Source organism: Sturnus vulgaris, chromosome 3 (assembly GCF_052056855.1).
Source record: "Sturnus vulgaris isolate bStuVul1 chromosome 3, bStuVul1.hap1, whole genome shotgun sequence".
Taxonomy (NCBI): domain Eukaryota; kingdom Metazoa; phylum Chordata; class Aves; order Passeriformes; family Sturnidae; genus Sturnus; species Sturnus vulgaris.
The window spans coordinates 60,460,195-60,481,869 of record NC_142245.1 but is presented as its reverse complement, the minus strand read 5'-3'; the positions used below and the strand labels follow the sequence as shown (position 1 = coordinate 60,481,869).

At 40.6% G+C, this 21,675-nt stretch overlaps 1 protein-coding gene across 2 annotated transcripts in view; it reads right to left on the bottom strand.

Annotated features, from left to right (window-relative positions):
* The window catches only part of STX7 (syntaxin 7), a 31,636-nt gene extending 10,417 nt beyond the window's left edge, over window positions 1–21,219 (bottom strand). Inside the window, exons 1-4 of one of the 2 annotated variants that reach the window (XM_088161772.1) lie at window positions 21,090–21,155; window positions 17,718–17,943; window positions 14,624–14,764; window positions 783–852 (exon numbers count right to left, since the gene is read on the bottom strand). In XM_088161772.1, coding sequence (XP_088017898.1) covers window positions 783–852; window positions 14,624–14,705 — 152 coding nt within the window. In that variant the 5' untranslated portion in view covers window positions 14,706–14,764; window positions 17,718–17,943; window positions 21,090–21,155. Of the gene's footprint in view, window positions 1–782; window positions 853–14,623; window positions 14,765–17,717; window positions 17,944–21,089 lie in introns of both variants that reach the window. The other variant, XM_014874252.2, reaches the window with a different exon arrangement.
* Between the last annotated feature and the right edge of the window lie 456 nt (window positions 21,220–21,675).

Here is a 21,675-nt window from a genome sequence, read left to right as displayed (position 1 = left end):
CACAAAATGAACATCATGACTTTGTTCCAACACACACCTCCTCGTACTATTCAACGGCCTCAGCACATCATGAAACACAGAAAACATGCCAGGGTGAGCACAACATGTTGCTTACATGCATTTGTGATGCTGAGATTAATGTGGTAAAAGAGTTTAATGAAAAAGAAATCATACTGGTTCATTAGACCGTGCAGAGAAGTAGAGAACAGCTGCTGTCTCTCCTAGAGGCGTATTAGTCAAAGTCCACCTTTAGGTGACTGAACTCCAGCAGAGCATCTGCCTTGGAGTCTGATTTCATATGTTACTATTTCTGGTACTTATTTATTCGATAATGTCATCCTATACTGTAGCTTTCATCACTAAAAACAACATTCCTCTTCCTCTCCCAGTATTCTACCTCACAAAAAAACCACCCCAATATATTCATTATCTTCTGACACTCCTACAGGCAAATTGGCAGTGTTGACTGCAGTGGAGGGATGTGGGGGTATGTTTTTGAGCAGTGATATTGCTTTCTGGTTGTGCCATTTGGCTAACAAACAGCACAGGTTTTATAAATGCACTGATACTGCAGGCAGTGTGCAGGGGCAAACCAGCTGATTCAAGTTTACAGACTATCCTACTTTTAGAAAGCACATCTCAACATCTAAGTTTCAAATAGATCTCTATGCTCACCTTTTCAGGGAAATCAAGCACTAAGCCTAACAGACATCCACCTCATCACCTAAGAGGAGACTGTTTACAATGCAATGAAATTTAGTGTTTTTATGTGAAGTACTCACAGCTGCTGCCTCAACTCAGGCGTGTCCTGTGGTGTTCCAAGCTGATGTAGTATTCTTTGTATTTCAGCAGCTGTTTGTGAAGAGGAAGAAAAATTTGAATGGGGCAGAGACAATTGCTACTCAGTTTTATGCATTTTTGCTTGACAATTCTAAAGCCATATAAATTAATCGACAGAAATGGATATGCAGGACTTTTCCAACCTATTACAAAGATCTCATTTGTAAGTTCCAGAACAATGAGTGAATGATTTTTGCCATGTCAAAGACAAAACCTGAGGCTTCTTATGAAGGATGGGAATGTATTCAAATCTTTAGGTAGAAACAGGCAATTTAAAGAGTAGCCAAAATTTTCACAACAGTAAGTCTAAATCAGGGGTTTTATTATATTTTTTTTTTAAATAAACATTATCATTATTATTTTATGCATATCATTTTGGAAAACCATATGGAAGACTTCTATAACATTATCTTACACAAATATTTCAGAATCCATGCATCAATAAAGAGACTGCAACAAAGCATTCATGGGTTTACAGTACATCAATAAGGAAATAAAACTCATGTGTCCAGGTTTAAATTGCAATTTTGAGAATCTTATGTTTTTAAGTCTGGGATACAAACTGCCAGTAATTTTTAAGTATATTTCATAAAACATACTAGTTTTGAACTGCCAGAATTGACATATTGTCTGAGCCTTATTTCCAGCCCAATATATTTTACTGTCACATGAGAAAGCAAGGAGAAAAATGGACAGAAACTTAAAGGATACGTAGTTTTTCACTATACCTACTCTTGTATTTTAACTGAGCTGAAAAACAGCAACACATGAGTGAAGATTTTTGATTTTGGCTACTGTCACCACTTGGCTACAAGGACCAGCCCTTCCCTGCCTCCTTCCTGCTCGGTGAGGCAGTGACCGCCTGCCCGCGCTTCTCCTGGGCAGCTGCAGCTGCTCTCACACACTGATTAACACGAGCTCGGAGTAATTAAGCTTCCTTTTCTATGGTCAGTGTAATGATTCTTTTAAAACAAACAAAAAGATAACTGGCATAGAGTTTAATATCTATAAAACGGAACACTAACTCTCCTGTATTTGTTCTAAGGCGCTCTCTCTTCTGACTCCAGAGCCGAGGAGCTCGGTTATTCCGTACGCACTTTTAAAAGGGAAAGTAAAAAGCAAACCAGAACAGACAGAATAAGTCTCGGTGTGTCCTACTGCCACCTAGAGGTGCTTTATTTAACTGCAAGTAAATAAAATGCAGGCTTGTGTTTTAAATAAAAATCCCCTGAAACATGGCCTATATTTAAAATATTTTCATTCCGAGATAACTGCATATTTATCCTACTTCTAAAGCTGAACACAAGTTGATAATTGAGAGAAAATTAAAAGCCAGCACTACAAAATTGGTCAGGTCTACAATTCCAGAGGCAGAGTTCATGGCAGTTCAGATCTTGCAATTCAAAAATTTAGCATAATTTAAAACACATTTTACCATAAAGTCTGTAAGTATGCTTAAAAATAGAAAATTTCGAATAGGACTTCAAATCACAAGGGGAAAAATTAGATTAAAAAAATCCTAAGGACTGAAACAGTAGCATTTTTTTTCAACTTCCTGCAATTCACTATTTTCCACCTTAACCTTTCACAATAATGGGTATTACTGAAAAAATTTAATTATTTGTTCATATGAAGTATACCACAAGAAAAATGAAAATACTTATTCAAGTAAGTAAATAGAAAAAAAGGCGGAGCAGAAAAAGTAAATTTTGGCCAACAGTCTTCAGCAGTACTCCAGAAGATGCTTCATTAAAAAAGTCAAAACCAAGTTGGTAGGACCAGTATAACAAAGGAAGTAGAGAAGCCGACTTTCTTAAAATCTTGATTTACAGTATATACCTATAGATTGATGAGTTAAAGAAATCCAGTCTTTCTACTCCTTTGTATTAATAGAAATATGCTGGAGTTTATACAGACTAAAAAAATACATTCTTTATAGTCTTATAAATCTATTGTTTTGGCTTGTATTTACTGATTTCTCACTGTAGCTACTTCTCATTCAAATACTCGATATAATTTTATACATATAATCACAAAGCCTCCTAAACTATAGACACTCATTTTACAGTCATAGTTTCACAAACAAAATTTTTTAACAGGATTAAAGATATTACCTTGGGGACCACAGAATGAAAGGGTCTTCTTCCCTCACATGCACACACAGGTCTCAGAGAATCTGATTAAAAGCAAGAACCAGCTTTGCAACTTCTCAGATCATAAGAAGTTTCCTTTCCTCAGGGGAAAAGCAAGGTAGCCTTAGCACCTCCTACTAAAGGTTAGGCTGCAGAAATATCCCTGCTTTTTCCTTCCACTGCTCCATCTGTGAAACAAGCAGGGAGAAGAACCAAGCAGGCAATGAGCAAAACTGCTGAAAACCTGAGATTACTCTCTGGAAAACAGAAGTTCCTAAATTCCTGATTTCACTGCTGATGGTTGTATTTATAAGGTTGTATTTAACCAACTATTCAGGCCTGTGTAGGGAGTTCAGGCTGGCAGATCACAGCACACAGAATCTGCTCTGGTCTCCTCAACCCATCAGTAACACTCAAGTGTCCCAGAAAGCCAAAGGCTTAGGCCTAGCTCACAAAGCCCTAGCACTGCACTGCAAACATACTGGTAACAGTCGGGGACCCAAGATCACAGCACAGCTTTACCAAGTTCCTAGGCTACTTCACTCTTTATGGTTTTCTCTTCCCCAGTTTCCCAATTCTTTGAACAACTCAAGGAGTTCCAAAAGACAGGAGTAATCTAAGGTCTCTCCTGTCCTGGACGTTACCAATCCTACCACAGAGACTGACTGGATCTTGTGCATGATTTTAATTCATTTCAGTGCAAAGTCAGACACTGGCTCACGTGAGCACTTAGGCTCCTTGGGCATACATAGGTGGCTGCTGGACTTTGCTCAGGAGCTGCACAAGGGCACACACTAGGTGTGCATGCAGGCGTTCTTTACCAAAGTCACCAGGGTATGGCAGCAGCCTGCATCATAGGTTGCAAACTCCTGCAGCCACTTCACACTGCACATCAGGGTTTATGTTTGCATAGAATGAAAATCAACAGCTCTGTCAGGGCTCACACTACACGTGCAGGAACAGCACCCTGCCAGCTGTGGGCTGAAAATAAAAGAAAGCAAGTCCACTTTGGAAACTGAGCAGAGCAGGAAGCTTGGTACATGACACTGCAAGCAAAATGCATTTTTCCCAATGAACTGCTGCCTTGCATGCAAAGGAATCTCTTTTTTTTCCACCTGAAAACTAGTCTTGTCTTGGAAAGAAGCATTAGTAACATTAAGAAGACTTTTCATTTGTCTTTGCAACCTTCCTGATCTAGATTTCACAATACACAACAATTAGCTGATAAAGGCTACTCAGCTTCTCTAAGGCTGGTCACATGCTCAGGAACAGGTTAATGATGAGCCAGAGAAACAATTAAGACCTAACCTGAATTCCTACAAAGAAAATTATTCAAGAGTCAGCTCATGTTTATTTTTACTAAGCCAAACAGCAGTTCCATTTCTAGTCAGTGGAAGGTTCTTCCTCTAGTTAAGGAGAACATAAAAAGGAAAGTAGTAGTCTCTGATATCAAAGACCTCCATTTCTCTACAAGAGTCAAGGAAGTAGAGAGAGTTGCAGTGGAAATATTTACAAGATTTAACAGGTAGGAGTACTTGAGAAACATGTTCCTGACTGAACTGTAACATATACAATTTTTTTCATAAATAAAATCATGTTTCACGCACTAGATCACACAACTATCCTTGCTTTAGAGCTGGCTAGCAAAGAAGAATGTTTCCTTTCCTTCCTCTTCATTTTGTCTTGTTTTTCAGCCAGATTTGCAAAGCTGTTTCATTACTACAAGTAAATGTTGACATAACTTCTGATTCTGGTCCTTGAAATCAGAACATTTAAAAGGTGGCATTGGAAGCTTTAAACTTAAAGGCACAAATAAACTAATACAATGAAGACCAAAATGTAAACAACTTACTTCCTTTAAGATCATGGGTGTAAATAATCTTAACCTCAAACTGTGAATTAGTAATCACTGTACAAGCTGTAACACCACATTGCTGCAGTAGAAAAGGTAAAAAAACCCCACCCAAATCCTTCAGTAAATCCTAATGTTCGAAAGGCAATGCACCAACTAAGAGAATAGAAATTAAGAACAGAGTGGAGGTCACCTACCGTCTCTGATACACTGAGAAGTGTCCAAACACTGTTATTGATGTTCATCTACAGCATTAGCCAAAGGAAACTGAGGATGGTCTTACTCTGCAATGTTTATCAGTAACTCCAGATACAGGAGAAAAGTTCTCAAGCTACCCACAATCAGCTGTCTTCCTACCTTAAACCCCATTCTGTTTCACATTTGGAAAATCAAACTTTAAAACCTCAAGTGGCCATGACCAAGCTTGTTGCAGCTTTGCACCTGGAGAATGACATGTATCAACAACATAATGCCGAGAGTTCTAAAAAATATACCTCAAATATAAAAGCATGAAACTGAGGGCAAATATATTTAATGAGTGCTGCTTATTACCCCACTGCAGTAACCTCACTTCTTACTTGGACAGTACAAGACTGCTTTATAGACATCCAGCAACTGTTTCCTTCAGTTTCCTTCAGCCAGACCCACCACACCGCCTAGTTTCATAAAGCTATGGTCTAATGCTTCCACAGAAAATGTGGCACTCACTGGGTGTGCAGGGAAGAAACACCAACAGCAACACAAGCAACAAACACTAAGGCACTGCACTGAAGAGGACAAGAACCAGACAAGCAGGCAGAGCAAGCACAATGAAACCTGCCTTACAAAAGAGCAAGAATTGGGACCTCACAGGAAGAAGGAGCAGAACAACTCCTCCTGAATGCTAATTGTAATGGTATCATCTTTGTCACCATCCTATACTTAAAAAGGGACAGACAGGGTTTTAGTAACTGTATGAGGTTCACAGGGCTAAGACAACAACAGGTATTCAAAGACATTGCTTATTCATTATTAAGATATTACTATAAAATTATAATTTTCCTTATTCCTGAGCCCAAGGAGAATAAACGGAATCAGCTAAGTCTTCTTTTGTGTACACCTAAAGCAACATTTGATTTGCTCCATGTGAGCCTTATGCTCCAGCTATGGCTTCATAAGGCAAATAAGAAGTGACTACAGCACCAGCACAGTCACCTTGCAGAAATGCTTTGTCAAATACCTCACACGCGCTGTGACTGGCTGGGTAAGTATGAAGAAATCTCCTACTTCTTTCCAGCTGAACAAGTGAGTCAACAAACAGCACATCCAGTTACAGATTAATTTGTGTGGAATCTAATAAACTTCAGAGTCCCGTCAGAGCAGGTTACCAGAACAAAAGAATTATTTGTTAAAATTACACCAGTTCAAACTGTTTTTGCCTAGGGACAACAGACTTCCTCAATTTATTCAAATCCAATTCAACGTGTTTTCCTTCTGCACTTCAGCAGAGGGTACTTGACTAAAGAGGAGGAGATGCAGCAGAAAACATTCCTGGATCAAGCAAAATTAAGAGAGAGACCTTTTACAAGGGCACCTAGTGACAAGACAAGGCAGAAAGACTTCAATCTGAAAGAATAGGTTTAGGAAAAAAATTCTCTCGTGTGAAGGTGACGATGCACTAGAACAGTTTGCCCAGAGAAGCTGTGGATGCCCCATCTCTGGGAAATCCTCACAACCAGGTTGGACGGGACTTGGAGCAACATGATATAGTGGGTGGCATCCCTGCACATGGCTGGGGGTTGGAACTAGATGATCTCCAATGTCCCTTCCAACCCAAGCTGTTCTATGATCACTGATTCTGATTTAGTTGCAATATCTCCATCAGATGAAACTCTTCCGTGTAAGACCCTCTTTAAAGCTATTAGTCTAGCTCATGCTCCCTCAAATTTTACATAAATCACAATGCCAAAGTGCTGTCTTCCTAGTCCTACCTTAACCAAGAGTGACAGTTTATCAGAGGAATCAAATCCAGGACACCAGTCAAAAGATACCAGCTTACACTAAAAAGCATCCCCAGGAACTCACCTAATTGGGATCAAATATCTTAAAACTTTGGTAATTTGTTTTTAAGTAATTTGCTTTATTCTGTCTTAACTCAGTGTGTAGCACTGATTATTTTAAAAACAGGAGAACGCACCAGCACAGAAAAACAGTAACTGATGCATGTGTGGGAAGGAGAAAATAAAATGAGGATGGGCCTGAAGATTGTTCCGTGTGCTCTAAGGACTAAAGACTCAGTAAGCATGGAAGAGTGGGAAAATATCCCGTCTTGTATCCTTTTCTTTATATTTTGTTACAGCTTCTGGCATTTCTAAATAGAATCATGTCCCAGAGTGACCAGGAACACCAGTGTCTCGAGTTCAGGATCTGCCCTCAGTTTTTTCAGTGCTGTTGTAATTATTTCATTATAGTGTACTCCTATCTATAATGGTCTTTCAAGGACATAGTGAAGCAGGACTGAAGTATTGGCTGTTCTTCTAATGTGGGTGTAGAACGTACTAAACACACATTGTTTAAGTGCACAATAACTGATCATGCAATCAATTATTACAGCTCAGCCAACGGAAAGTAATTAAATCAATCACTTTACATTCTTATCCTAAAGTATCCCTGGTAACTTCCTGACACCGGGAAGTTTGAACAGTTTTCTAAAGAATACCAATAGTTTATTAAAATATGAAAATGAAGCATAGTTCTGCAGTAAACAGTAACTGCACAAACACCATAACCCAACCCACTTACATGAAGGAAGTCTGTTTTTTAAGAGGCCAGGTTGCTACTGCAGCTACCTCAGGAGCTGACATGGAAGGAGACACAACACACCACAGACTGGTCAACACAAGCAAGTAGCTGCTCCTGCGGGGTCACTCACAATCAATCACTGACATGGGTTTATTCTAAGCCCTGATAGGTGTCCAGCCCCTAGCACAGCAGTTTTATAGGAGATTTGATAGAAGGCTCTGTATTATCAAGCTGCTATGCAATCTCCTGCCCACAAGGAGGAAAATCCAACAAAACTGAGCTGCAACAGGCACTTTAAGTACCTTATAGAGGATCTAAAATACAACTTTCTAGAGACAGGAAGAAGCATGGGGACCCCGGCCACATCCCTTCTCCTCTACTGAAAATCCAGGCTGTTTTGCAAAAGTTGTCAAGGTGAGTCCATTTATACTTGCTCCATCAACAAAAGCAACAGTTGCAGTAAAACTGTGGATGTCTTCACTGGACACCTTGCTATTTATAAAAATTGTAATGCAATACAGTGGCAGTCAAGGAAAATCAAGGAAAAATTCTGCCTTTTCTGCACATATTGACACAGTGTGCTGGGGCATAGACGGAAGAACCATTTTTTCAGTCTATTCTGCTGCTAGCAAAAATAAATCCCTCTCTCGTGCAATGTCATCCAAATGAGACAAACAAGACAAAACATAGAAAAAAAATTTTAAAACTTTCCAGATTCATAGACAAATCCATGAAGCATGCATCCTTAAATGTATATGCTATTTTACACAGAACAAAGCCTTTAAGAACTGCATGAAAATGATTCAGGCTTGAGATTTTCAGAAATAGTTTATTTCTACAAGAACTGTGAGCTTAATAACTTCACCTCATTGCAAAGACAAGCATTTAGAAAGACCCAAATTAGCTAACTTTCTCCTCAATTCCTCATCTTTGGAAAAAGTCCACAAAATGAAATACAGAAGGATATAATGGTGCTTAAAATCCCTAAATAACTAGCCTTTTCTAGGTTTTATAGAAACTTTATTCTAAATCCAAGAAACTTTCTGGACAATAGCAACAATAAGAATATAAAAATTGTTATAATAATAATATAAAAAATTGTTTCAGCTGGTATGTTCCCACAAAGTTAAATCTGGCTAACTGCAGCTAATTGGAAATTACTGACAATACCACTGTTAAAAGTCTCAATAAGCTCTACTGGGAGCCTATTTTCTTTAGAACCACACCTGTACAAAACCACACTTTATATATAGACCAAACAGAATTTTGTTTTCATACAGGCTTTGATTTCAACACCTCAGCGATCTCATTTACTTTCCCTGTGCCCATCTGTGTTCTTCTTCAGCCAAGAGTAATCATGCGAACCTGCTGGTGTTTCAAACATAGTGACAGATACAGTTTTCGTGACTTTTTCAGGCTTTTTAGCAGAACATTTTAACTACCTATTGGGCTTAAACCACAACATAAAAGGCATCTATCAAAAGTGTTACTATTTTTCAGAGTTTAATATGCATTTATGATTTTCTACCGTTGGATAAAGTTACAGGCCAAGTCATATGATTGATCTAATTTGACTCCCATTTTAACAACATTCAGTGAGAATAGGAGCTTATGGCTCAAAAATAGTAGCTTATACTTAGCTCAAAACTTGAGATGCAAAAGAAATTGAACAAAACTATTGTCACGGGACAGGTATCACATGACAGAAGGGATCTCTGCTGGCTTAAGCTGACCTTCCAGGAATGTGCTCTATATGAATTGATGCTTATGCTGCCTTAACAAACAGCAAAGGAAGTCAACAGAAAGCAGAAGTCCCTATGAGAAAGGATCTCTCAAAGTCAGCCAGACTCCCTCCAACCATATGTGGATTATGGCTACCGATTTTTATTTTATTTTTATTACCTTGCAGCATGCAGAGAATGTGTTTGTTGAGCTGGGCTGATCTTCAGTGTGAATGAACAAGTCAAATACTCTATCAGTGACCTACGGTGCCAATACTGATCAGGGGTAGATCATGCCATTTTTACTGACTTTGCAACCAGCGCTGCACAAAATGCTGACAGGACCTGGAGGAGTTGGGAAGCAAAGGAAGGGTTTGGTAGGGAAAGAATATGAATGCATTACAACAGTTAGCATAGGTCCTCTAGCTACTTGATTACTGTTTGCAAACAAACAAAAAACGTTTTAAAAGAAGTGTTTTAAAACCCAAAGACTGGGTATATTTTACCAATATCAGGTCAGGCTTTGTTCTGTGTTGCAAGCAAAAGGCAGCAACTGCTTCTAAATGGACAGCTTCCAAAGCCCTGCTCAAGCAAGATGCCAGTGGAGACTTGAGAGTTACATATCCAGCCTGCACGGCTCCTGCTTTTCTTCAGGGACTGCTCCAAGTAGCATATTTGGTAGCTACAAATAAAATATTAAATACAAAGAAAATAAAGGCATACTAGTCTGCTTCCTCAATGACCCACACATGGCAGAGTTATTTAAGTATGTGGGGGTGAGGAAAAAGCATGCCTGGTTACTTCTTGCACAGTTCCTGCAGAGACATGAGTCAAATCTTTCCAGCTGATCAGAAGAGGCACCTACTCCTCTAACTGCGTCCTTCCTACATTTACAACCATGGAGTTGTTCCTGTAGAGGAATGAAACTCCCATTTTTCTCCCTCTTGGGAACATATTTTTAAATAAAATGCTTTCCCTCTTTTAGCCACACAAAGAAACAGTCCTTTAAAACACAGAAAACTGTCAGATTTCAAAGAACTGCTCCCTCTCATCTTCAGTCATAAGATGTCTGAAAGTTACATATTTTAAAGCCTTTAAATTAGGTTTTTCGTTTGCTTTGCTTTATCTACTTTCATCTGTCTACTTGCTGGAGGATCAGATTTATACGATTGTATGCCCTTCCAAAAGAGAGGGAGGGCAAAAAAAACAAACAAACAAACAAAAAAACTCCCAAAAAACCCCCCAAAAATATGGATTCAATGTGCTCATCCTCCTAGGCATATCCACCCTTGGTAGAAATACAGTTTTGTAAGCAGGCAGAATTTGTTTTGTCACAGAGAAATGTACTTTGATAGCTCAGCTTGTATCTGTGCATCACACTCAGTCCTTGTCTATCCAGTTGCTGTAAACAAGCAATCAAGAGGAAATATTTCAAGGAAATATTGAAGGAAGGCATTTAGATTTGTCTCAAGTTAATAGCTTTGCCATTAAGCTGCCAAATAAGTGAGAGTGCTACCTGTGAAACCCAGTTCTAGAACAACCGCTCCTTCAGCAAATACTGATTAAACCACCTTGATAATAGGTTCTGTCTGCAAAGGCCAGACAGGTTGGAGCTTTACATCCTACATACATTCTTCAACATAGTCTCTCCTCCATATTCTTGTTCTTCATATTCAGAAAGTTAGGGACAAAACCACCTTTAGATGCATTGGACATTTAAAATATGAAATGTAGGTCACCTAGATTTTATAAACAGATATAATGTAGGCCTGGAATGAGAATTACAGTTACTTTGGACTAGAATCCAAACAGACCATCAAACCTTAACCATCAGTTGTGTTCTAGTAAGACAGAAATTTAGCAGCTGCCCAAGTCTAGCTCATTACACACATCTTTGGCTTTATTATTTAAATCTGAAGTTCCCTTAGCTGTTTGCAGCTCTGCTTCTCATCACTGTTAACACAGACCCGAAACCAAACCAGCGAGACATGGCTTGCAGGCATTGCTGACCTCACCGAGGTTCAGCACACAACACTGCAGCTCATTTGAGCACATGTGATTCAGACTCCCCAGACTTCAGAGCACTGCTCAGAGTCACATGGATACTCCAAAAACTCCAAGAGTGGGTCTGAGAGCCTAACTCTCCCTCTCCTGCCTGAGGCTCACCACTCTCTTCAGATGTCACGAGCAGCGTTAAGTTTTTTAACTCCAGCTTCTCAGTGAAACAGTTGCAACAAAAGTAATAGAGAAATACCCCACAGACTAGTTCCCTAAATCTCAGCTCAGAGACATTGCTGATAAAATGTGAGGTTCAGGCTGAGGAAAGCAGATTGCTCTCTAGATGTTAAGTGATGTCATAATCACTTATTTCTCCAGAAATGCTGGAAATGTGAAAAAGCACATCCTTCTCTAAAGAACAGCTGAGAAGCTTTTATACACAGAATGTTCTGGGGTTGGGGATCTCAAACACAGGCAGTGTAAGACAACCCATAGTATAGACAGCAGCATATGCTGCTTCCCATTAGGCTAGCTCAATTTCAATCTTCAAGGTCCTAAAAAGGACTCACCAACACCTTCTCCTCCAAAGAAACTCAAATAGCCCAGTACAGATAGCATTTATTGTTGAATTGAACAAGGTTTGCATAAGGCAGAAGCAAGTCATAGCTCTCAACACATCTTCAACAAAACAATCAATGGCATGATTGGATCAAAAAATCTGTTCTTTAAAGTTAAAAGGCTAACCAAGATGTTACCAAACACAAATGTAGAAAGAACAGACCAAAGAACAACTCAAACCAGAAAGAATACTATCTTGGAACTTATATAATTATTGAAGTAGTGTATTAAACCAGCATAGAGAGGAGCTTTCCTAATCAATCAGTAACAGTGGGCTAGATGAACCAGGAAAGAACAAGAGTATTAATACAACAGCAGCATCTTGCCCATGCATTATGAAGCATGAGGTATTTAATATACATATTTTATCTTGAAACAGATCAGATTTATTACTTGGAAGGTGAGTATATAATAATTCAACCTTGATGAAATGTTAAAGATTGTTGTTCTCACCCATGCTACTTCCTATAAACTCTGGTGTATTATGAAATCTTGGCTGCACTAATATAGGAAGTTCTGTATTTCTCCAACAAGTTAAAGGGCCAGGTCATAGCTGGAAGGGCCAGCTTCCTTTCAACTAGTCTGTATCTCATCTATATCTCTGTAGCAGTATTCTCATTTTGCTTGCATGGTAGCAAAAGTGTGAACTAGTTTTGAGGCACCCCCTGAAGTAGCCTGGTGATCTGAAATGAAATTCTCTTCCTCTGTTAATCTCACTCTGAAAACCAGAATATCTACACACCTCCAGATTAACCAAGAGGAATTCAAGTGCGTTGAAACCGCTCACAAACGCTTAGCATTTCTGGGCAGAAGTGAAAAACCAAGTCAACTGCTTAGATGGAAATCCATGCATTTAGGGTCAAGATTCCTGTGCCTCTCCCCCTTCCGTCCTAACCAAGATGATAAATAGCAGTCTAAGAGACATGTTCAGTATCTCACTAGCACTATAGGCGCCTAAGCTTGCAAGTTTCTACCCATCTGACTTGGAAGTTCCTGCAGCTCACACATTCCAATAGAAAGCTGGACAGGTTATTACATATGGGAAAAAAAAGCTAGAAAAGAGTCCCTAAGTCCTTAGAGAACTCAGTTCAGGAAACACACTCAGGATGTCCATAGGATCCAGATCCTCATAAAATCTAACAGAGAATGGACTGCAAGAGTAACTGAGTCGTTACAGTTCAGTCAGATCTACAGAATAGCACGGGATGGAATCCAGCTGTGTCCCTACCAGAACTAGAAAAGTGCTTGGCTGGAGCTTTTCAGAGCAAAGCTCCTGTTTCTGAAGCCATGCAGCAGTGGGGCTAGGAGACATTTGGACTTGGGGCTTGGCATGGAAGTAGCACCTATCTATTGCTCAGACTTTAGCCATCTAAATTTCAAAATACAAAAGACAGCAGGACTGCAGGTAACTCTTCTGGCATATCTCCTATCTATGCATGGGTAGCTTGCTGTTAGTATGCCCTGGGGAGGAGACACAGAAGAAGGAAGAGAAGGGATGGAAGGGGCAAGTTGAGATTAAGGAATCACTGAGTCCACACAAGATGGTTAATTATGTTCAGCAACTTTCACAATACTCTAGTTTCAATCACTGACTTTATGTTTTCACCTGACAGAAACCCCTTTTTTTACATTTTGGAGCCTCAGTATCTATCACAAGTTGGCAGCTGCCTCTGGAAGACCAAGTTAGAAGTCAGACTGAATGAATTCACCGAATATATTTAGGAAATGAAGTATAAGGACTTTTACAGAGTTGATTTGTTAACCTAGGTTGTGGAAATATAACCCTGAAGTACAGAAACTTTCCAATAAGGCAAAATTGCAATTTTTGTTCCTGTCCGTTGAGATCTTAAATTCTTTCTGGAAGAAAACACAAAATGTAACAGAAAAAATAGGAAAAAATCCAATCTGTACCGCTAACCTGCGCTATAAATATCAACTTCTAGAACTTGTCTTGCAAAACAAAGATCAAAATTTTAATAAAAACTGACATACTTTACTATCCAGAATTAATTGGAAGTTTTAACATTAAAATACTCATTTCTGCATGCACTCTGCACAACATAAAACACATGTAGCAAAACTAGCCACATGTTGCTCATGACTACCTCCCTTCTGATGAACCATATACTTGACATCATTTGTAAAGCTGTATTTGCTTCCTATACACACACATTAAAAACAAAATGGAAAATGGCAGAAAAGGGAAAAAGGGAAAATCTCAGCAGCCTAATTCACCTCTAGCTTGAATACCCCAGTTAGGCAGCTAAAAAATACTAAGTAGCATGAAACACTGGTATATTAAAACCTGCAAGATGTACAAGGGACAAGGGGAAGCTGCAAGGCCAGAGCTTCTGTCCCTGCAAAAAGTATTCAAGCTTCAGAGAATACTTGATGCAATCCTTGCTCAGCAAACACCTCAACCTACCATCTTACAGTGCCCTTTAACTGCCAGGACAAACCTGGTGAATACAGAGTGATACTATTTGTACTTGCCATGGCAGATCACTGCTAACCATACACATGAAGGAAAGAACAGACACGCTGTGTAGGGTACCACAAACATGCCAAATGAGTAGGCAGAGTTGGAGTTAATTTCCATGAAGGAATCTCAGAAACTCATCTCGAATGGGGGCACCACCATTACTAAAATTTTACACAAAACATGCACAAATACAACTTACAGCATTGTGTGATCTTCTGGATGTTAGAAGTTATGCGTTGGGCTAGTTGATTGGGATCCCCAAAACCTGGTCCGTACGACATGGCTGAGTAGGTCTGCTGTCGCGGTCATCCACAACAGGAAAATGACAGACACTCTCTACCTACAAAAAATAATAGTTATGTTTCAGTCATTGGTTTATATTGGTTCATCTTCTTAAAAAATATAGGGGAGAAGATTAAAGAAAAATCCATACAGTAATGTTTATCCTCTCCAAAAGCACTGTACTTCAAAGACAGAGTTTATTCTTTGTCAAACTTCTTATGTATTTCCCCCACTGTTATCAAAGAAAGAGTGTAATTTTAATTTCTTGTCATTCCAGAAAAAAAAGCTGTATGTTTAATCTGAAAATGCCAAACCCTCTGAAGAATTACATTCCAAACCAATTATATTGTTACTTACATACCATATATCACCCATCCAATTCAATCCAGCATAAGTAACCACTGGAAAAAAAAACTCAGCAGATATCACACAAGACATCAGAAAAAAGGCAGCATCCAGTTTCCTCTAAACACCAATCATTTGCATCAACTTCAGTTATAGTTTAACCCAGTGTTACCTAAATTCTATGAATTAGCACTTTATCCTGTTTCAGCGGCTGCATTTGTCAATATGAATTCATTTTTCAACAACTTGGGTATTCAAACACATTTTTAGTGTTTTTCCATCCATACAGATCAAATTTCAGCACAATCTCGTGTGCTCATATCCTAAATAGAAATTAACAAGACAGATTACACTATCTGCAAATCAAAACTGGCAGTTTATCTGTTCTGCAGTGAGAATGCAGAATAATCAAGCACATACACATCCAACACAAGTCCACAATTTCATCCAGGCTTACTCTGCTGCACATCACCTTCACAGGTTGAACATTTTAACTTCACCACTTTCCCACATTTCCACTGTTCAACCCTTCCAAGCAATGTCCACTTCTGGCCCATTGGCTTCTGGTTAAGAGACACAGCTAAAACTCAGTTTCTGGTATACAGAAAAAGAAAGAACATTCACTGTGTGAAAAGAAGGAAATAAAAAGGCCAACTGATTTGTCAAGTATGACAGCAGCTGGGCTACAATTTGAAAACTCAAATCCTTACAAACTTTTTAAAAATACAAGCAATTAACAGTCTGTGTAGCCAAATATTTCCTTTCACCTTTGGAAATGCCTGTATTAATAGAGGCAGCAACACCTTGGCTGTTTTAAAACACAACTGGTTTCATATCTCTGTAACATTAAATGATCTCTAGTGAAGCCAAGACACTGTACTGGTCCTGACATTGTACATCCCACCAAAACTTCATCAGGGACGTAACTACAGATGTCAGGCCCAGCCCTGCTGCCCTGCAGGTGACATCACCTGTGCCCCATGAAGAAGCTCCTGCTACCATGAAGACAAACCCGGCATGATTCCAAAATGGCTGCTTCACTACAATCCCAAACCCTGTTTGGAGTCTCCACGGCCTGAGGTATCCCCTATTAATGAACAACCTGACTGCAGACAAGGCGACAGGGAGTGTATTTGCACTCTTCTACTTGCTGCTCTTTTGCCTGAGAGTCATGATAGCTGTCTGCAGTGTAGTTCCCTGTCTTTGTCTGTACCACATGCAGATTCAAGTTATTTTGACTTAAGTCTGGAGTCAGCCAGCGAGCCAGCCTAAATCTCACTTATCTGGGCCAAGGCTGGTATTACAACCCTTGATCTTTTTGGAATCTCCAGGCAACTTTGCACTGAATTTGTATTGAAAGAACAAACCCACTCAAATTTTACAGCAAATAAATGCCTCTATACCTTGGTGTATTGACTAAGTAAGGAAATCTACCAGTTCAGTGAAAAATACAATCATAGGCATAAAACCAAAGAAATCACCTAAAAACTAAGTTTGAAAAAGACCTCTCAGAACTGCAGACACGTTTTTTAAAAGTTATGACTACTTCTAGACACCTTAGCAGCATGTTAACTACAATGCTACTTACTAAAAAACTTTCTAGTTAAATATTACAGTTAATGTTAAAAGTTAATCATATGTTTAAGGATAATGTTAAAATGCCACTGCTAAGGAGGAGAGATGGCAAAAGACCAAGCTACCTAGAATTAACTGAAATAGTTTTTCATGATTGGCTTTTCTTCTTTTTTATTTGTATTCACCAAACAGCTGCCTGTAACACTGTTCTCAGGAATACCTTTACAATCAAGAGAGATACACTGAATATTTCATCCAAGTCTTGACAAAAGCAGTTACTGCTTTTCTTTGTCTTGTAAATTGCTATAGCTAACTGTGTATTTAAAGGAGTTACATTCCACTACACTGACAAACATAATTGTTCTATACATAAAGGTTTTTCAACTTTCTACTACAGCCAAACACAATAGATAGCAAGATGTTCAGATGACAGACTGCAAAGTCCACAGGATATAGTTCAGCTTTTCAACTGCACATGCAGATCTCTCTAATTGTTGACACAATTCTTTTTATCAACCCACATACTTAAGACTTGAGATTTATAGTAAATTTGTAGGATAGCCACAGTTGTAAACAATATAAACCAGTAAACCACAGCTGGTTTACTCCATGTACATTCTTCTGCTAACAGAGCTACTCCTGTATTATTTTTCAGTAATACAGGTTGGTGACAGAGTAAGTGACTGGTCTGGGGAACAGACAGAAAGAGAGGTAAGAGGACAGCCATCAACTGTCATCACCTCCCAATCTTCACCACCCTTTCTCCCTCTAGTTCCCACAGTAACACAGGCATCTGAACCAGATGAACACCCTATTTCCACTCACAACCCCTTGTTAATGCTGAGTTACTCAAACTCCTCTGAAAACACAGATAAGCTGAGCCCTTGAAAGTCAACTGCTAAGGACCTAGACAAGGTCAGGGTTTCAACCACTAGGAAACAAAACAGGCATACCAAGCACTTCCTTCCATCCAGGATGATAGGAGCATTCATCAAGACACTGAATTTCCACAGGAATTACCCCTTTTCACTTTCACAGCATTTAACTACTCTGTTGTGAGATATTTTGGTATGACTGGCTGCACAACTTACAAAACAGGGAAGTTAAAAGCCTGCTGCAGTTGCAGGAAGTACACTTCGCCTTCAAACTGGAACGCAGCTGCACTTGTGGTAGTCTTCAATTCCTCTAAAAGTTTCAGTCAGGTGTGAGTTTCTGATTGCACATTTTATCTTCTGCTCAACAACTCTGCCTCTGAAGGGAATATACTAGTGCCAATTCAGCTTGTCAAGCTACTGTAGAAAGTCCAAGGAACTGAATCTACAGGCACAAATGAAATGAAAAATCAGAAATGTTAAATGTTAAATATTAGTTAACACTAACTGAGGCAGGACCTAACTGCACATTGAGGTTTAAAGAATTCAAAGGGCTGAATATATTTTTCATAATTTTTGCATTAACTAGTTCCTATATCACATGGCCATTCAATACCAAAACAAAAAGTGAATCTTAGTATCAACATACTTTCTAGAAAGGTGTTTGTCAGGTATAAGAAAAAATCCACTTTTCCATCAGCTACGAATTAGAAACAAGAAATCTCTACATCTAAGCAACTCCCCAGTGTCATTTCTGAAAGCTCCATCAGGACAAAAGGAAGTGACGTGACAAGCACTACATGTCAAATTCCACAGCAGTCACACGAATATTTTGAAGACTCCAGTCAGCTACAGTTAATAAGCACATAATCTATTTTTTATTTTCTCATTTAGATATTTGAAGAATCCTCCTTCTCGCAGAAATCTAGCCCAGATACATTAGGATAAAAACCCTTAAGCAATAGTTTTACTCTTATAGCATTAGGACCTAGAAATGTTTACATGGACCCTTAACTTTCAGAAAGCAAAAAGTACATACTGCATTCCATAGAACACTTGAAAATTTAAATCTGATCTGAATTTAAATCTGATTTTATGCCTTTAAGTATCCAGAAACAAGTCATGGGGCTTTCCTTACGGGATTTTTTTTTCCTAGATAAAGGTCACAGTAACAAAGCTTCTCCTAAACAATATGTGGTTTCCTTTATAAATTACCCTTCCCCCAAAAAAGTGCAACATTCTTCAAGTAGGGTGAAAACACAGGCAAAAGTGATGAACTGCTGAAAAACTTGGGGAAAAATTTCAGCAAGTCACAATGCTAGCTACAGAAAAGGACCTCCTGTTACAGAACCTGAGGGATTCTCATAACTGACTCACAGCAACTGACTTAGTAAGATAAAGGTGAGCATTAAATCTGTCATTATTTTTGCTCGGGGATGAGGGAGGTTTAATTTTTCCTGGACATGCATCTTTTTTTCCCCTCATACTTAAGCTAAAAACTTTAGAGACTAACATTACATTTCCCACTTTCTCCTTTTACAATGCGCTGAAATCCCGGTGCACACACAGACTCTAGGCCTCCATAATATGCAAACGAAGTAGCAGTAAAATTAAATTCCTCTTGCCTTCTTAAAAGAAAAGTTTCTAGATTTTTTTCTATCCTCTAGTTTCAGGTAGAAGTCAAACTTAAATCCATACATGGAAGGAAAAAGCAAAGTTTATTTAAAACTGCATCAACACTAACAGAAAAGATGTCAAAAGGTAACTTCCTACGTACTCTGCATAATTCCCTTAGCCTTGCCATGTTACTGACACTGAAACCTACCAAAACCAAGCTTTCATCATCTCTCAGCTCTGTGTTTGGGTTTTTTGGAATAATTATTAGATTGTGGCACTGGTCAGTGTTTTATTAATTTTTCCTAAAACTGATTCTGTTGAACAAAGATGCAACTTAAAGCAGCAACATTTAAACTGCTCAGCATGAGAAACTAAATTACAGAAGCCTGAAATTCTATTAGGCCTAATGCATCACCAACACTTAGCATATATGGATAAAAATTAACATGCTTGCAGTTGTCTGATTCATCCACACTGATATTTATGATGAACTAGGTGAAGGAAGCACATAGCATTCACAAGCCTGAGAGAACACATTAGGGATTGGCAAAATGCCTTAAGTAAGAGAATTATGTTTCCTAGGAGCGCACAAGGCATTTAAAGGCTTTATGATGAAGCAAGGAATAGGAAAACGAACACTGGAGACTGAACTGTGAGGGAAGAGAAGGAATGGGAAGTCTGAAAATGGACCTGAGACGACCATTTCAAAGTTCTTGTGCAGATTCTTGTGCAGCTGGTAAGCAAACAACATCTCATGGGAAAAAGAAGATGGGTGAGAAGCCCGATATACCTAGTGTGCTGTTTGTTCTCACACAATTCTCCCTTACAGTACCTTGCCTGAATTGAACCAAGTGCTCAGATCAAGTGCACCAAAGGAGAAGTTACCTCTGCACAAAATCTGATTGCAACGCATGTCGAGTCTCTCTGAGGCCTACCAGGGTACTAATGACTACATATAACTTATGGTCTCCTCTCTCAAGAGTTTCACTTCAGTGTAAGCCACCAAGAAGAGTACTACCTCATATTCTGAAGACTACAAAAGGGATCTTCATGAAGCCAACACAGACACAGGCTATAACAATGCCATCATTTAGCATCACTTTCTTCTAATTTTGACATATTTTAACTCTTTTTTTCACCCTTCACCTTCTTCTCCATTAAGAGCAGTTGCACAATCCCCAGGCTCCAAGCAGAAGGGCTGCACTGCCGGCAAAGCACAAGCCTGTGTAATGACCCGTCAGGAGGGCTCCACTCGCCCTGCTGGCACAGCCCTCTGCCTTTGAGAGGTTTGCGGAGGGGATCACAGCACAGCATTCTGGCCAAGTATCCTGAGATTTTATCACTGGCCTTCTTCCACTAAGATGTGGTGCCCTGCACTGCATGCAAAGCGGAGTGCAACCTTCCACTGAATTGCTGAGTTTGAAGAAGCGCCCATTCCTGATGCAGCGGCGAGTGATTCACCAGGCAAACAGCGATAACGTCGGGCCAGGCCCGGGCTCACTATTTACATCAGCCACTTCTATAATGTCCCCTCCTCCCGCTGAATGCTCACCTCGGACCGGGAACAGCAAGGGGAGCATTTCCACAAGCCGGGAGCTCGTCCTACCCTACAGTTCCCCACCAGCTGCTATAAAACACCTGCTGTAGGCCCCGACCCTTCCCCGAGAGCATCGCCAAGCCCGCAGCCCTGGTACCGTGGCTGTCACAGGGAAGAGTGCGGGGGAAGAAGCCGGTGCTGACACGGCCGACCGCGCTCCAACACCGTGCTCCCCGCACTGCCCCTGCCCCACTACCCCGCCTCGCCCACAGCCGCCCCGCTCGCCCCACGGCCGGGCACGGGGGCGCGGCCCCGGCCCCAGCCAGGCCCTCCCCGCGCCTGACAGCCCCTTCCCGGCGGGCCGGACACCGCCCCGATCCCCCTGCCTGCGGCGGGCGGCACCCCCAGCGCCCCAGCGGAGCTCCCACGGCTCTTACCCGGCCCCGGCGAACCCGCTCCCAGGGGTGCGGCGGGGGGCGGTGGCGGTGAGGGCGTGGAAGGGCGGGCCGGGCCGGGGCCTGCCCGCCCCTTCGTGACGGGAAGGCGGGGAGAGGTGCGGCCCCGCCCGGCGGCTGCGAGAGCGGGGCAGGGCGGTCCCTGACGGGCGGCTCCGCCCAGGCCTGCGGGGGGACCCTGCGGCTGACGGGCACCGAGGGCTGCCGAGGGCAACGGGGCAACCCCGGCAGCCGCAGCCCTATGCGAATGGAAAAAGTGAGGGTGAGGAGTATTTAGGGAAAAGATGCTGTTGCATCAGGAAGCAGGGGGGAAGCATGGGCAAGGATACAATATTGTTGGCGTTACTATGTTAATAGCCTGCTTTGTCAGCCCTGCCTTCAGCTTGGGTCATTTCTTCTCTAAAGGGGAATGGACAATTCAAGCGAGTGAGTGGGAAATTGTAGATCTCTTTGACGGTGCCTTTGAATGCAGAGACGGACAATATTGAGCTGGGAGAGGGGCAAGCGATGCCAGGAGCACAGGGCAGCCGGTACCGGGCTCGGGAGGACAAGGAGGATGCGGTGGCCG